The 15,266-nt window shown below is 38.9% G+C and overlaps 1 protein-coding gene across 2 annotated transcripts; it reads left to right on the top strand.

Moving 5' to 3' along the window:
- The first annotated feature begins 1,073 nt into the window (after positions 1-1,073).
- Positions 1,074-14,509, top strand: LOC103962223 (acetyl-CoA carboxylase 1). Of its 2 annotated transcripts, none has more exons than XM_009374905.3 (32): positions 1,074-1,598; positions 2,317-2,689; positions 3,319-3,525; positions 3,613-3,774; positions 3,894-3,986; positions 4,090-4,185; positions 4,358-4,531; positions 4,872-4,965; positions 5,061-5,248; positions 5,339-5,389; positions 5,474-5,513; positions 5,605-5,729; positions 5,839-5,955; positions 6,045-6,119; positions 6,201-6,257; positions 6,383-6,487; positions 6,983-7,069; positions 7,149-7,340; positions 7,415-7,603; positions 7,771-7,881; positions 7,969-8,055; positions 8,147-8,323; positions 8,511-8,588; positions 8,690-8,812; positions 9,090-9,359; positions 9,444-9,781; positions 10,038-10,275; positions 10,366-10,718; positions 10,809-11,022; positions 11,546-11,722; positions 11,821-13,971; positions 14,058-14,509. In XM_009374905.3, exons 2-32 carry the CDS (start codon positions 2,318-2,320, stop codon positions 14,112-14,114), a joined length of 6,798 nt encoding a protein of 2,265 aa, XP_009373180.2. In that variant the 5' UTR covers positions 1,074-1,598; position 2,317; the 3' UTR covers positions 14,115-14,509. The 2 variants fall into 2 exon arrangements, with proteins under 2 accessions (XP_009373180.2, XP_009373181.2); XM_009374906.3 differs by having other exon boundaries at positions 2,314-2,689.
- Positions 14,510-15,266: the final 757 nt, after the last annotated feature.

Genomic DNA, 15,266 nt, shown 5'->3' with positions numbered 1-15,266 from the left:
GGTCAAGGTAGGGCTGCAAGCCCTCCTGTGGTGGTGGAGACACCATTGAAGGCGTCGGGTTTCTAGGTTTCAAGACTAGGAGCCCTTAACTCCAGTTTAATGGTTTCGCAGCTTGGCTTTAGCCACACAGGCTGCATACCTGGTGCTGGTGGCTCGACGCGGCGCAACTTGGGAAGCCGACGACTTGCGGTGGTGACAACAGGATAGGGTTTCATAAACCTTAATTTTAATATTTTTTTTGGTCCAGATTTAATTTAATGTATATTTAACAAATAATTTGAATGCATGGACATATATTTGATGCAATTCATGGCAGTATCAAATTTCAAATTCACATAATTCAACAATTATGATTATGATGCATACACAATTTATGTAGAATTTAAAATTCGTACAACGTAAAGTTGGATCATGCATCATGGTGAATGTTCATGCTATCAGGGCTGCAAAAATATCGAGATAAAAACCATTGTTTTGGAAGAACTTGATTGCGTGATGATATGGATGAATTGGTTTGATGCAGAAAAAGCTTCAACGTCAGATTCCTAAGCGCAGTAGTTGGAGCGTGCTGATAACGTGTTGTAGCCTATTTTATCTGACAAGGGGAAGGGGGTTGATGGCAAGGAGAGAGATTGGGAGAGAGATGTGTTTGTAGAATTGTAGAGAGAGATGTATATTCTCCCCTTACGTACTGCCTTTATTTATAGTAATAAGGGAGAGAATAAAATCCTTTATCCCCAAAGAATACAAGTCCATATAGAAAATGATAACTAGAATCAAATATAATCTAAGATTTACATAATCACACTTAAAATATGAAAGTTTACAACAGACTTACATTTTTTCACACACACACAAATATATATATTTTATTTTTTTTAAATTAGAAATCATGACAAACATTTGGACAATTTGCATTAATGCACAGACCGACTGGTTCATCTAAAAATAAGGGTAGGGACGTAGGGTGAAGGGTTGGTCGACTGCACCACCCAACTCACAGTCAAGACACGCCACCGGCTCCAAAATTTAATTCATTCATTCATCATTCCTGATGCAATGTCCTGCTTTCGTATTTACAAGATCCCATCAAAATCCACATGTGAAAATTTGTTTAAGCCCAAAAAATTCACACAAGAAAAACAGAGAGAGGGAACATCACTTGACTGGTTAGAGGAGGGAGAGAGAGAGAGAGAGAGAGAGAGAGAGAGAGAGCCCACCTTGATCTTAATTAGAAATGGGTAGAGAGAGAAAGAAGAGAGAGAAAGGGGGTAGTTGGGAGTTGCTGGGGACGAAGGAAGGTGCGGAATTGGCAGCTACCACGTACAACTCTGATTAAAGCCGTTAACTTTTTCGCATGCAGATGCAGCCACAACTCTCCTCCAAACCCAAACCCACACCTACTTCTCTCTCCAATTCCTTCAGAACTTAAATACTCCCCAATGATCACACTCCCAACCTTCAAACTACGCATTTCTGGGTTCTCTGTGTTTTCTCTCCCTCCTCTGCCTCTTGAGTCGTACGTAATGCTTGGTGCCCAGATAGCAATTTGAGCACCTCGATCAAGATTCCAGCTCCTGTTTATTTTCACTTTTGAGGTTTGTGACCCATTTGCTTTAAACCATTTTAAGTTATTGGCTTGTTGGTGCTTCTGTTATCAATTGCATTTTGGTGAGGTGGGTTTTGTTTGATTTGGATATTGGTTGTTGGAAGTAGTTTGATTGGAGTTGGAATTAGTTTTGGAATTTCGAAACACTGTATTTTTTTCGGGTAGCTTTTAGTTTTTTGAGTAAGGCTGTGTTTTGTGTGGATTTGGGACTCTAATTTGTAGTTTTCTGGAGTTTTTGGTTTCACAAAGGTGCATTCTTTTTTTTCTTTGTTTCCTTTTTGGAAACCTGAGACTATAAACTTAGGCTGTTCAGTTGTCTTGAAATGGAATTGAAAAGCATCAATTAGTGTAACATTGAAATTTAATTATACATTTAGAACAAAAATTATATTCAAAATAAGAGTTCATGATGACATGGAATTGGATATATTCGAAAAGCATCACCTCCTATTTCATGCAACGAAACGCAGCCTTAGTATAACCCGGTAGATGTTCATAATTGCAAATATGTTGCGCTTGGATCATGAATTCCATTTCTTAACGACCATGAGAAGAGGCAATGAGGAAAGGCCCCATTCGGAAATACTATACGTTTAATCATTATATTATGTTGGCAGCTTATTTGAAAGCTATAGTGAATTAGTTGCACTAAACTTTTCCTTAAAATGTCACTTACCATGTTGATGGCATAATTTGTTGATCAGCAGCATGTCAGAAGCCCAGAGGAGATTGGTGACAGTGCCCAGTTTCCATCGTGGAAATGGGTACGTAAATGGTGTACTCAGGCATCCTGCTACAGCATCTAAAGTTGATGAATTCTGCTATGCCCTTGGTGGGAAGAAGCCAATTCATAGCATTTTAATTGCAAACAACGGAATGGCAGCTGTCAAGTTTATTCGTAGTGTGAGGACATGGTCTTATGAAACATTTGGTACAGAGAAGGCTGTTTTATTGGTGGCAATGGCCACACCAGAGGACATGCGAATCAATGCAGAACACATCAGAATTGCTGATCAGTTTGTGGAGGTTCCTGGTGGAACTAACAATAATAACTATGCCAATGTGCAACTCATTGTAGAGGTGTGTATCCTAAGCTCTTAACCTCAAATACCTTAATCTTTTCCATTTTTTTATAAGTATCAAAGTATTTGACAACAAGGAAGATATCCAACTGAGTTCCTGAGGTACCTTGTAGCCGAAAGAAGTTTTGAATGGTGTGGTTTTTTTACCATTTGTTTGACTGTATGAAATGAAATTTGATATAAATAAAAAGAAAATCAAAGAAGTGGATACCTAAATCAAAATTATGAACATGCAAATGAAGAGGCTGGAGATTGTTATTTTTCTCATTAGTCATAGAAGATTTATTAGTGATTATGGGACGTGTGTTTCCCCACTTAGTGGGATAAGGCTTTGTTGTTGTTGTTGTTGTTGTTGTTGTATGGGAGGTGTGTTTCGATAATATTGAGCTGCATTTCATGTTGTTAACTGTCAACAGAAAAAACCCGTTCCACTCGCTCGGGAAACTTTGTTTCACTCACTCACTGACACTCCATTTAGAGTATTTCTACATTTTCTTCAAAACACCATAGCTAAAAAAAAGTAGCTATGGCATGGGGCATTACGCTACCTGCAGTTCTTAAGCATTTCATGACTTCCTGTAGTTCTTGGTAGCATTTCACCTGAATTTTTTGTTCTTTACTACCTAGATGGCAGAGATAACACATGTTGATGCAGTTTGGCCTGGTTGGGGCCATGCCTCAGAGAATCCTGAGCTTCCAGATGCATTGGATGCAAAGGGAATTGTATTTCTTGGGCCACCATCTATATCTATGGCAGCATTAGGAGATAAAATCGGTTCATCATTAATTGCTCAGGCTGCCAACGTACCTACTCTTCCATGGAGTGGATCACATGTATGAATCCTGAAAACTATGTCCTATTTTCTTTTGGTTGCTTTTGCTGGGTAATGCAAGTTGATATTGTTAGTGTTGATTCTCCAGGTGAAAATTCCTTCAGAAAGCTGCTTGGTTACAATCCCGGATGAAGTATATAGGGAAGCGTGTGTTTATACAACAGAGGAAGCAGTTGCAAGTTGTCAAGTTGTAGGTTACCCAGCAATGATTAAGGCTTCATGGGGTGGAGGTGGTAAAGGCATAAGAAAGGTTTGTGTCATACATGAAAATGTTACACTTGGCTAAAATTGCAATCTAGTTTTTGATATATATGGGCAATACGCCTGTGAATAGTCAGCTGAGCTACGTTGAATTATTTACTTTTCTAGGTCCATAATGATGATGAGGTAAGGGCATTGTTCAAGCAAGTTCAGGGTGAAGTTCCAGGATCTCCAATTTTTATAATGAAAGTCGCATCCCAGGTCAGATAATCTTTTCCATTTTGATCTAGATGATCATAATTGCTAAACATCAGACCAGACATTGCCAATTTTTCCAATTTAATATTTTCTTCTTTCTTATCAGAGCCGACATTTAGAGGTACAGTTACTGTGTGATCAGCATGGAAATGTTGCAGCTTTTCATAGCCGTGACTGCAGTGTTCAAAGGCGGCACCAGAAGGTAATAGTTTTATGGCATACTAAAAGCAGTGTTTCTGTATTCACTAGCTTGGTCTTCTAGAGAAATGGGTACTCTTCTTTCTTAGAATTTCTCCAGTACTTGTTAGTGCACAATATCATCTACTGGAGATGTTTCCCCATCAAAGCTTAACTTGTTTTTATATGTTTTACAGATTATTGAGGAGGGTCCAATTACTGTAGCTCCTATAGAGACAGTAAAAAAGTTGGAGCAATCAGCTCGAAGGTTGGCTAAATCTGTTAATTACGTTGGAGCAGCTACTGTTGAGTATCTCTACAGTATGGAAACTGGCGAGTACTATTTCTTAGAGCTGAACCCTCGATTACAGGTTTGTTATTTCGGTTCATGTAGTCTTATTGTAGCCTATGAACTCGTTTTGTGTTGTTTTCTTTAGTTTGTTTTGTTGGTAGCATTGTTGCACCAAATAATACACGGATGAAGGAAATGAGTATGCTTAAAGTGAATTATTAAAGCAAAAGTATGTTTGTTATGTGGCAAACAAGCCATTCAATCTTAGTGCAACATCTTACAGAAACATTAATATCATATGATCTCTATGGTCATTAGAATTCCATATAGCTTCTTAGCTTATGAATTTGCATCTGCCTTTCAAGACATATAATTTTACTAGTGAAACTAAATTTTTTTATTTAATTGAATCCTTGTAGGTGGAGCACCCAGTCACTGAGTGGATAGCTGAAATAAATCTCCCAGCAGCCCAAGTTGTAGTTGGGATGGGCATACCTCTCTGGCAAATCCCTGGTATAATCATAATTGCTGGATTTCTTCAAAGATATTGATTTCCGTATCATTTTTAATTTGTTCACACTCGCTGTTCATGTGATTCATTCGATCAGAAATAAGGCGATTTTATGGAATGGAACATGGTGGTGGATATGATGCTTGGAGAAAAACTTCAGCTAGTGCTACCCCATTCGATTTTGACAAGGCAGAATCTACAAGGCCAAGGGGTCATTGTGTTGCTGTGCGTGTAACAAGTGAGGATCCAGATGATGGCTTTAAGCCTACCAGTGGGAAAGTACAGGTTAGTTATCATCATTCCGAAGTCTTACTCGAACTTTCTTTCTCCTAATGCTTACATGACCTCATATTGAATATGTCACACAATATGCAGGAGTTGAGTTTTAAAAGCAAGCCAAATGTTTGGGCATACTTTTCTGTTAAGGTAAATATCTTGACAAATTCCTCCATAAAAGAAAAGGAACAATATAGCTCTCGGATAAATTCTGATTGATGTTGTGGTTTGCAGTCTGGAGGGGGCATTCATGAATTCTCGGACTCTCAGTTTGGTAAGTATGAACCTTCTTTGACTGTTGTTTTTGGAAACAGTTCAGTTTTTGCTGCTAACGTATTAAAAGACAAAAAATTCTCCTTTTCCAGGACATGTTTTTGCATTTGGGGAGTCTCGAGCTCTAGCTATTGCAAATATGGTTCTTGGGCTGAAGGAAATTCAAATTCGAGGAGAAATTCGTACAAATGTTGATTATTCAATAGATCTTCTACATGTAATCTTCCCAAAATCTATTAAATTGTTTACCATCCTTTTAAAAATTAATATAAAGAGCATTGAATTTCAATGATTTTTCAAGTAACTCTACATCACATGTCCTGTAGGCCTCACACTACAGAGAGAATAAAATCCACACGGGTTGGTTGGATAGTAGAATCGCCATGCGAGTTAGAGCAGAAAGGCCTCCCTGGTATCTTTCTGTAGTTGGAGGGACTCTGTTTGTAAGTGCAACCATCTTCCTTAATCGTTGATTTTTGTATATTTTACTTGTAAAATGCATCGCTTATGTTTCCTATTATGGCCTATTCAGAAAGCGTCTACCAGTAGTGCAGCAATGGTTTCAGATTATGTCGGTTATCTTGAGAAAGGGCAAATTCCACCCAAGGTGTGGTACTAAAATAATATATTTCAAAGAAATGTGTTTTGTATGTCCTTTTCAATTAATTTTTGGAAATTTTGATTGCAGCATATATCACTTGTCCATGCACAAGTATCATTGAACATTGAAGGGAGCAAATACACGGTATGTTTTCAATTGACATTGCTTCATTCCAAGGGACTTCTTTTAATGTTTTACGCATTTTTGGAGATTTTTCGTTGGAAAAATCAATAGTTATATATAATCAACATCATGAAACCTATTTACAGATTGACATGGTGAGAGGGGGTCCTGGAAGCTACAGATTGAGGATGAATGAATCAGAGATTGAAGCAGAGATACATACTTTACGTGATGGGGGTTTGTTGATGCAGGCAAGTATAAATATTCTCTTTACTGTTTTCATTATTGTAGCTTCACATATGATTTTGCTTTTGCTCATTAGTTATTACCCATTTAATCTTGGATTATTGATTAAAAGGTGCATGTCTTACAAGCACAGTACAAATGCACTAGATATGTAAATCATATCAAGTGTCTGCCTGCTAGTATATCCTAATAACTGGCTGTACTTTTGCATCAGAATTTCTACATACTGTGTAGTTCCAGTTGTTTGTTTCTGCTACTCCTTGGTTTGTATTATACACGAGTGTGGGCGTGTGAATGCAATTATATATTATTTTGATAAGAAATGCAGGCTAATTAATAAAAGTAGTACAAGTAAAGGAGAAGTTCATCAAATCTAGGCAACTCCAAATATAATGAAAAGTAACAAATTGACGTCTATAGAACTGTCACTTTATCTAGGGATATAACTATACCCAGCGATCAGTTACAGTTTGTGACTAATAACTTCAATTTCGTTACAGTTGGACGGAAACAGTCACATTATATATGCAGAGGAAGAAGCAGCTGGAACTCGCCTTCTTATTGATGGAAGGACTTGCTTGCTTCAGGTGCCTCCATTTTCTCTTTTTTCTTCTTCCCCCAAAATGTCCTTCAGCAAGCTGACAAGTTGACTTCTGTTGAATCCAGAACGACCATGACCCATCAAAGTTAATAGCAGAGACACCATGCAAGCTGCTGAGGTACTTGGTTGCTGATGGTAGTCATGTCGATGCTGACACACCATATGCTGAGGTTGAGGTTATGAAGATGTGTATGCCTCTTCTTTCACCTGCTTCTGGAGCTATCCACTTTAGAATGTCTGAAGGTCAAGCAATGCAGGTACTTCATGATCCCGATAGTAAGTAAATACATCGCTGCTTGATGGAATTTCATATAAAATTGGTTTTGTGTAGGCTGGTGAACTTATTGCAAGGCTTGATTTAGATGATCCTTCGGCCGTAAGAAAGGCAGAACCTTTCCATGGGAGCTTCCCGGTTCTGGGGCCCCCAACTGCAATTTCTGGTAAAGTTCACCAGAGATGTGCTGCTAGCATAACCGCAGCCCGAATGATTCTTGCTGGTTATGAGCATAACATTGATGAAGTGAGTTCTCATTCAACATACATTAACATTTTGAACACTTTTTTAGATCGTTATATTTTTTTCAGTTTCTTGGGCTTTGTAATTGTGGGAATATATCATGTGTAGAATCTGTAGATTGTGTTTTTATTCTTTAACTTGTTTTATCTAAGACTTGTCATCTATCTCAGGTAGTGCAAAACTTGCTCACTTGCCTAGACAATCCTGAACTCCCTTTCCTTCAATGGCAAGAGTGCTTTGCTGTTCTAGCAACCCGCCTACCCAAAGATCTTAAAAATGAAGTAAGAAAAGTATGGTTGTTTTCTCATGCATTTATGCTACAAATGAGTCTTTATGCTCATGTGTGATTTTCTTGTATAATTTTACAGTTGGAATCAAAATTTAAGGAGTTTGAGGTGATTTCTAGTTCTCAGAATGTTGAGTTCCCTGCTAAGTTGTTGCGCGTTGTTCTTGAGGTGAGTATCACGTTTTAAATTCCCCATTTGAGTACTATTTTCTACTTTCTTCTTAAGAATGTTGTATTATGTTTTTACATATTCTTTGCAGGCCCATCTATTCTCCTGTCCTGATAAAGAGAAAGGAGCCCAAGAAAGGCTTGTTGAGCCTTTGATGAGCCTTGTGAAGTCTTATGAGGGTGGAAGAGAAAGTCATGCCCGAGTTATCATTCATTCCCTTTTTGAAGAGTACCTGTCAGTTGAAGAATTATTCAGTGACAACATTCAGGTTAGCCTCTCATTATGAAAGACAACGTTTTCCCTTAGCCACCCTGGTTTGAATTTTGACTGACTTTTGTTGATTTTTTAACTTCGTAGTTTTACAGTTTAGTATACCCTGATAATTAGGAACTTGACATTATTCCAAGATTTTGAATGTTGTATACTTGTGATAGACTGATATTTTGTTTCACCAGGCTGATGTAATTGAACGCCTTCGACTTCAGTATAAAAAAGATCTATTGAAGATTGTGGACATTGTGCTTTCTCACCAGGTATTAAAATCTACATGCTCTGTTGGCTTGCCTTTCCTTGTCTTGTTCAATTTTCTGTTGACATTATTTTATACATGTACTATGCGTCTTGTGCTTCGCAGGGTGTCAAGAATAAAAATAAGTTGATACTACAACTCATGGAACAACTGGTCTACCCCAACCCTGCTGCGTACAGGGAAAAGCTAATTCGGTTTTCTCAACTTAACCATACAAGCTATTCTGAGGTTTGCCATTGAACTGATAATTATCATAATGGGGACACTTTTCTTTCTCTGTTTTTAAGTAATTCAAAATCCAGTTGTAATCAATGGCTGTTTACTTTTATTTTGCCCATTTTACTGAGTGAATCAAACCAAGCTGAACCATTAGTTTTATTGAATGGATCTTTCTTCCTCTGTTTTAAGTTTTATAAATCAATTACAATTGTCCTCGCATAAGAACTTAATAATTATTTTCTTTTGTATAATAGCCGCATTTTCTTAGTAAGTAAATTTTGTGCAGTTGGCACTTAAGGCAAGTCAACTGATGGAGCAAACCAAGTTGAGTGAACTTCGTTCCAGCATTGCCAGAAGTCTTTCTGAGTTAGAGATGTTTACCGAGGATGGTGAAAGCATGGATACTCCTAAGAGGAAAAGTGCCATAAATGAACGAATGGAGGATCTTGTGAGCGCTCCTTTGGCAGTTGAAGATGCCCTTGTAGGTCTATTTGATCACAGTGATCACACACTTCAGAGGCGGGTTGTGGAGAGCTATGTGCGTCGCTTATACCAGGTACCGTTGGTCAAACACTTTGAGTTCCTGCTTACTTTGTCTTTCAGTCATTTCCTTGTTTAACTTTGCTTTATTTGTTATCAGCCATATCTTTTAAAGGGAAGCGTGAGGATGCAGTGGCAAAGATCTGGTCTTATGGCTTCCTGGGAGTTCTTGGACGAACATACAGAGAGAAAAACTGCGAATGAAGATCAATCTTCTGATAAATTAATTGAGAAATACAACGAGAGAAAATGGGGAGTCATGGTTATTATCAAATCCCTTCAATTTCTGCCAGCAGTTATTAATGCTGCACTGAAGGAAATGTCTCATCAACTTCATGAATCAATTCCAAATGGATCTAGTGAACCAAGCGGCTTTGGTAATATGATGCATATTGCTTTAGTTGGCATCAACAATCAGATGAGTTTACTTCAGGATAGGTATTGTACCTGCCCTTTTTCTTTTCATTAAAGCTTTCAACTTTGAATTAAACATGTGACTAGATTCGGGATCAGTTCTATATTGAAAATACATTATGTGGGATCCCTAAGAGAGCACTGTATTCTATTTCTGATTAATCTTACCAACTCTAGGTTTTTAATTCGATCTCTCTATACATTCCAAATTACAATGGTCCTATTTCGGATTTGAACCTACATTGAAACCTTCCTGACCAGCATTGTTCATAAATGGCAGTGGTGATGAGGATCAGGCTCAAGAAAGAATTAAGAAGTTAGCCAAAATTCTTAAGGAACAAGGAGTAGCCTCCAGTCTACACAGTGCAGGTGTCAGGGTAATTAGTTGCATCATACAAAGAGATGAAGGGCGAGCTCCTATGAGGCATTCCTTCCACTGGTCATCAGAAAAACTCTATTACGAGGAAGAACCTTTATTGCGTCATCTGGAGCCTCCTCTATCCATTTACCTTGAATTGGTTAGTAGTTTTTTGGTTGTAGCTCCAGTGTCTTGTGCGAATTTTGGAATACTCTTTTTATGAAGTTACTCATCCTTTGTTCTGATTCAGGACAAGCTTAAAGGTTATGAGAATGTACAGTATACCCCATCCCGGGACCGTCAATGGCACTTGTACAGCGTTGTAGACAAGCTGCAACCAACCAAAAGGATGTTCCTCAGAACACTTGTAAGGCAGCCCACTTCAAATGATGTGTTCGCTGGATTTCAAAGGCTAGACATGGAAGCAGCTAGTAATCAATGGGCTTTGTCATTTACTTCAAGGAGCATTTTGAGGTCCTTATTGACAGCAATGGAAGAGTTGGAACTTAATGCACACAATGCCACTGTCAAATCTGACCATACTCATATGTACCTTTATATCTTACGTGAGCAACAAATTGATGATCTACTGCCTTACTCCAAGTAAATTTTTTTCTTCTTCTTATACAATATTTTTCTCCTGAGATAAGATGGGGAACTTTTTAGAATCTTACATTCGAGATGTTCTGCCAGGAGAGTTGGTTTAGATGGTGGACAAGAAGAAATTGTGGTGGAGGCGATCTTAGAAGAACTTGCACGTGAAATCCATGCATCTGTTGGTGTAAAGATGCATAGGTTGGGTGTTTGTGAATGGGAAGTGAAGTTGTGGATTGCAGCCTCTGGGCAGGCAAATGTTTCTTGGAGGGTTGTCGTCACAAACGTGACTGGTCATACCTGCACTGTACATGTAAGTTCTTTACCACCAAGTTACATTTTCCAGCTATGTAATTGTTGAAGGCCGTTTTGCAAGAGCATATTAGGGTGGCTGGACGAGTAGTAATGATTCATACCATAGGTTATTAAACATTGATTGAGCTAGAACAGACGGCGTCATTTGATTATCTATATTAGGGAGAAATTTACCACTAAGAGACTGGTCTCAGGTGGAAATCAGATTTATTTTTCTAGAAAAGGAAAGTGAGAAAAAACTTCAGTGTGTACTTGATACATATCGTGGTAGAGCTGATATATGGTGGTCTACAAACTGTTGCTGAGATATGGTGGTCTAGGTTGACTGAATAAACAATATGCTGCTTTAGTTTTCTACATATTGTACACAGGTTAATAAATAGTTTGTAATGTCAGTCAAAGAAGATGTAGTCTCAAATTATTTATTTATATAAACAGTTTGAAATGTCAATTGTAAAGAAAGTATTGTCTCAAAGAAATAGTTTGTTTGTTTGTTTATAACTGGTGAACATGATAATCAGGTATATCGGGAACTAGAGGATACCAGCAAACAGAGGGTGGTATACCATTCAGCCTCTACACAGGCCCCCCTGCATGGTTTACCAGTAAATGCACAGTATCAGCCTTTGGGAACTATTGACCGAAAACGTCTGGTGGCCAGGAGAACCAGCACCACTTACTGCTATGATTTTCCACTGGTGAGATATGTAATACGAATTTGGTTTTTCTTATTTTATGTTTCTCCATGATTGACCATGCTGGTGAAACTTACTGGAGATAAAATTTTATTTTGCAGGCATTTCAGACGGCCTTGGAACAGTCATGGGCATCCCAGTTGCCGGGTAGTAAAAAACCGAAAGATAAAATTCTAAGAGTCACTGAGCTCAAGTTTTCTGACCAACAAGGCACCTGGGGCACTCCTCTTGTTGAAGTAGTTCGTCCACCTGGGCTCAATGATGTTGGCATGGTAGCCTGGTTTATGGAGATGTCTACCCCCGAGTTCCCTTCGGGAAGGAAGATATTGATTGTTTCAAATGACGTGACCTTCAAAGCTGGATCTTTTGGTCCAAGAGAGGATGCATTCTTCTTTGCAATAACTGAACTTGCTTGTGCCAAGAAACTGCCCTTAATATACTTGGCAGCAAACTCAGGTGCCCGTATTGGGGTAGCTGAAGAAGTCAAATCCTGCTTTAAAGTTGGTTGGTCTGATGAATCGAGTCCTGAGCGTGGTTTTCAGTATGTGTATTTAACCTCTGAGGATTATGCTCGGATTGGATCATCTGTGATAGCACATGAATTAAAGCTGGCAAGTGGAGAGACCCGATGGGTTATAGATACCATTGTTGGAAAGGATGATGGCTTAGGGGTTGAAAGCTTGACTGGGAGCGGGGCAATTGCCGGTGCATATTCAAGGGCATACAGGGAAACCTTTACCTTAACATATGTGACTGGAAGAACTGTAGGGATTGGTGCTTATCTTGCCCGGCTTGGGATGCGGTGCATACAGAGGCTTGATCAGCCCATTATTTTAACCGGTTTCTCTGCATTGAACAAACTTCTTGGCCGGGAGGTATACAGCTCTCACATGCAACTTGGAGGACCTAAAATTATGGGCACGAATGGGGTTGTCCATTTAACGGTTGCTGATGATCTTGAAGGAATATCTGCTATTTTGAAGTGGTTAAGTTATGTTCCTGCCCATGCTGGTGGGCCACTCCCCATTTTGAGTCCCTTAGATCCTCCAGAAAGGCCTGTTGAGTACTGCCCGGAGAATTCATGCGATCCTCGTGCTGCTATTAGCGGTGCTTTAAATAGTAATGGGAAGTGGATGGGGGGTATTTTTGACAAAGACAGCTTTGTTGAGACGCTAGAAGGCTGGGCAAGGACGGTTGTTACTGGAAGGGCGAAGCTTGGAGGAATCCCTGTAGGAATAGTTGCTGTTGAGACACAGACGGTGATGCAAACCATACCTGCTGATCCAGGCCAGCTTGATTCCCATGAGAGGGTTGTTCCTCAGGCTGGGCAAGTATGGTTTCCTGATTCTGCTAGTAAGACAGCCCAAGCGTTATTAGATTTCAACAGAGAAGAGCTCCCACTTTTCATTCTTGCCAACTGGAGAGGATTTTCTGGTGGGCAGAGGGACCTTTTCGAAGGGATCCTTCAAGCTGGATCAACCATTGTGGAGAACCTCAGGACTTACAAACAGCCCATATTTGTGTTCATCCCCATGATGGGTGAGCTACGCGGTGGAGCGTGGGTGGTCGTGGATAGTCGTATAAATCCAGACCATATTGAAATGTATGCTGATCAAACTGCTAGAGGTAATGTGCTTGAGCCAGAGGGAATGATCGAGATCAAGTTCAGGAACAAGGAGCTACTGGAGAGCATGGGCAGGCTTGACCAACAGCTGATCCAACTGAAGGCAAAACTTCAGGAAGCCAAGAGCAGTGGGGCACATGAGATGGTTGAACCTCTACAACATCAGATACGAACACGTGAAAAACAGCTTTGGCCTGTCTACACTCAGATAGCCACTAGATTTGCGGAACTGCACGATACTTCTCTCAGGATGGCTGCAAAGGGAGTAATCAGAGAAGTTTTGGACTGGAACAGCTCTCGAGCTTTCTTCTATAAAAGATTGCGTCGGAGAATTTCCGAAGAGTCACTCATCAAGACAGTGAGAGATGCTGCTGGTGAACAGCTGTCGCATAAATGTGCTACAGATTTGATCAAGAACTGGTTTTTGAGTTCGGATATTCCGGGATGCAGAAAAGATGCTTGGGTGGACGACGAAATTTTCTTTAGATGGAAGGAAAATCCGAAAAATTATGAGGATAAACTGAAGGAGTTGCGGGTCCAGAAGGTATTGCTTCAATTGGCAAATATTGGCGACTCAATTTCTGATTTGCAAGCCCTACCTCAAGGTCTTGCTGCCCTTCTAAGCAAGGTAAGCAATCGTGTTATATTCTTTGTTAAGCATCTTTCCACATCACTTCTTAACCACCTGGATTTAATGGTTTGAATCCAATGCAGGTCGAGCCATCAAGCAGAGCGTTGTTGATTGATGAACTCCGAAAGGTGCTCGGTTAATGAGGCGTTGGAGTTTCACACGAGACTGCGGTTCCATAAATCACTTGTGTTGCATCTTCTTAAATCGTAGTTATAAATTGGTAAGTAGGTGCATGTCAATGATTTGCAGTTGGCAGACGAAAGAACGAAATGGCTCCTTTCCCATGGGATGCATCAATAGATTGAGGTTGCTGATAGAAGCTTTTCAGTGTAGATTAAGGGAAGATTTGTAGGGAGCAGTCTTGCTCTCAAGTGTAAATTCGCTCTGTTTCAGTATTTTACGACATGGCTGATCGATGCTCGAAAATAAGAAGTTATACCATTAGATTGTAATATTATTCTGTAAGAATTGTCATTTATTGTAGATTCATGCTCGTCAGTGTCTTTATTTTTAAGAACCATGTCATTATTCTCCATAACTTCGTGTTTTTACTCCAAAATTTTCATGAGGTTTTGAGTCATCTTTCTGTGCATGCGGTGAAAACCATTGAATGATGGAAGTTGCATCTTGACAGAAACATTGGGTTAAATAACAAAGGAAGTAGTTCATCTAAAAATCTTACTAATTCTAGTCCAATGTTCATGTTTTTCTTTTTAATTAAAGATATAATTCACAACTTAGATCCCTTTCGTCAACCTATGTTATGAAATGTGGATTAGTAATATCACGATATTAAGTGCAAAGAATCTACATGTGGATTAGTAATACCACCATATATTTAATTTATATGACTATAACATGCATCAATGCACGTCAAATAAACAAAAACAAGGGTCGACATAATTGTTAAAACTGTAATTGAAAATGGAGCTTCCAAATAGTTGAGAAAGGAAAAAGGAAAGTGAGAAGGATAAATTATGTCTTATATATAGATATATATATACACACACACATAATGTTGCCAGCTTAATTGTAGTATTTTGAGAAAGGAAAATTTCATAATTACATGAATGGACAAATGTATACATATTACAATTAGCAATATGAAAAGCACAAACTCAAGAGAGACATACAATAAATCAATAGGAACACCATGAGTTTGTCTACAATAAATTAAATTGGTTGTTGCTAATACTTTCTTTTTGGTTCCTTATACTCGTTGCATAACCCGATCAAGCACGGAGAAGGACAACCAAATTACAAACAAAAGATATGAAAAGCATGACAATGAA

Source organism: the organism of the source record quoted next, unplaced genomic scaffold (genome assembly GCF_019419815.1).
Source record: "Pyrus x bretschneideri cultivar Hongxiangsu unplaced genomic scaffold, Pyrus_bretschneideri_v1 Contig17, whole genome shotgun sequence".
Classification (NCBI taxonomy): domain Eukaryota; kingdom Viridiplantae; phylum Streptophyta; class Magnoliopsida; order Rosales; family Rosaceae; genus Pyrus; species Pyrus x bretschneideri.
This window is presented reverse-complemented; position numbering and strand designations above follow the sequence as displayed.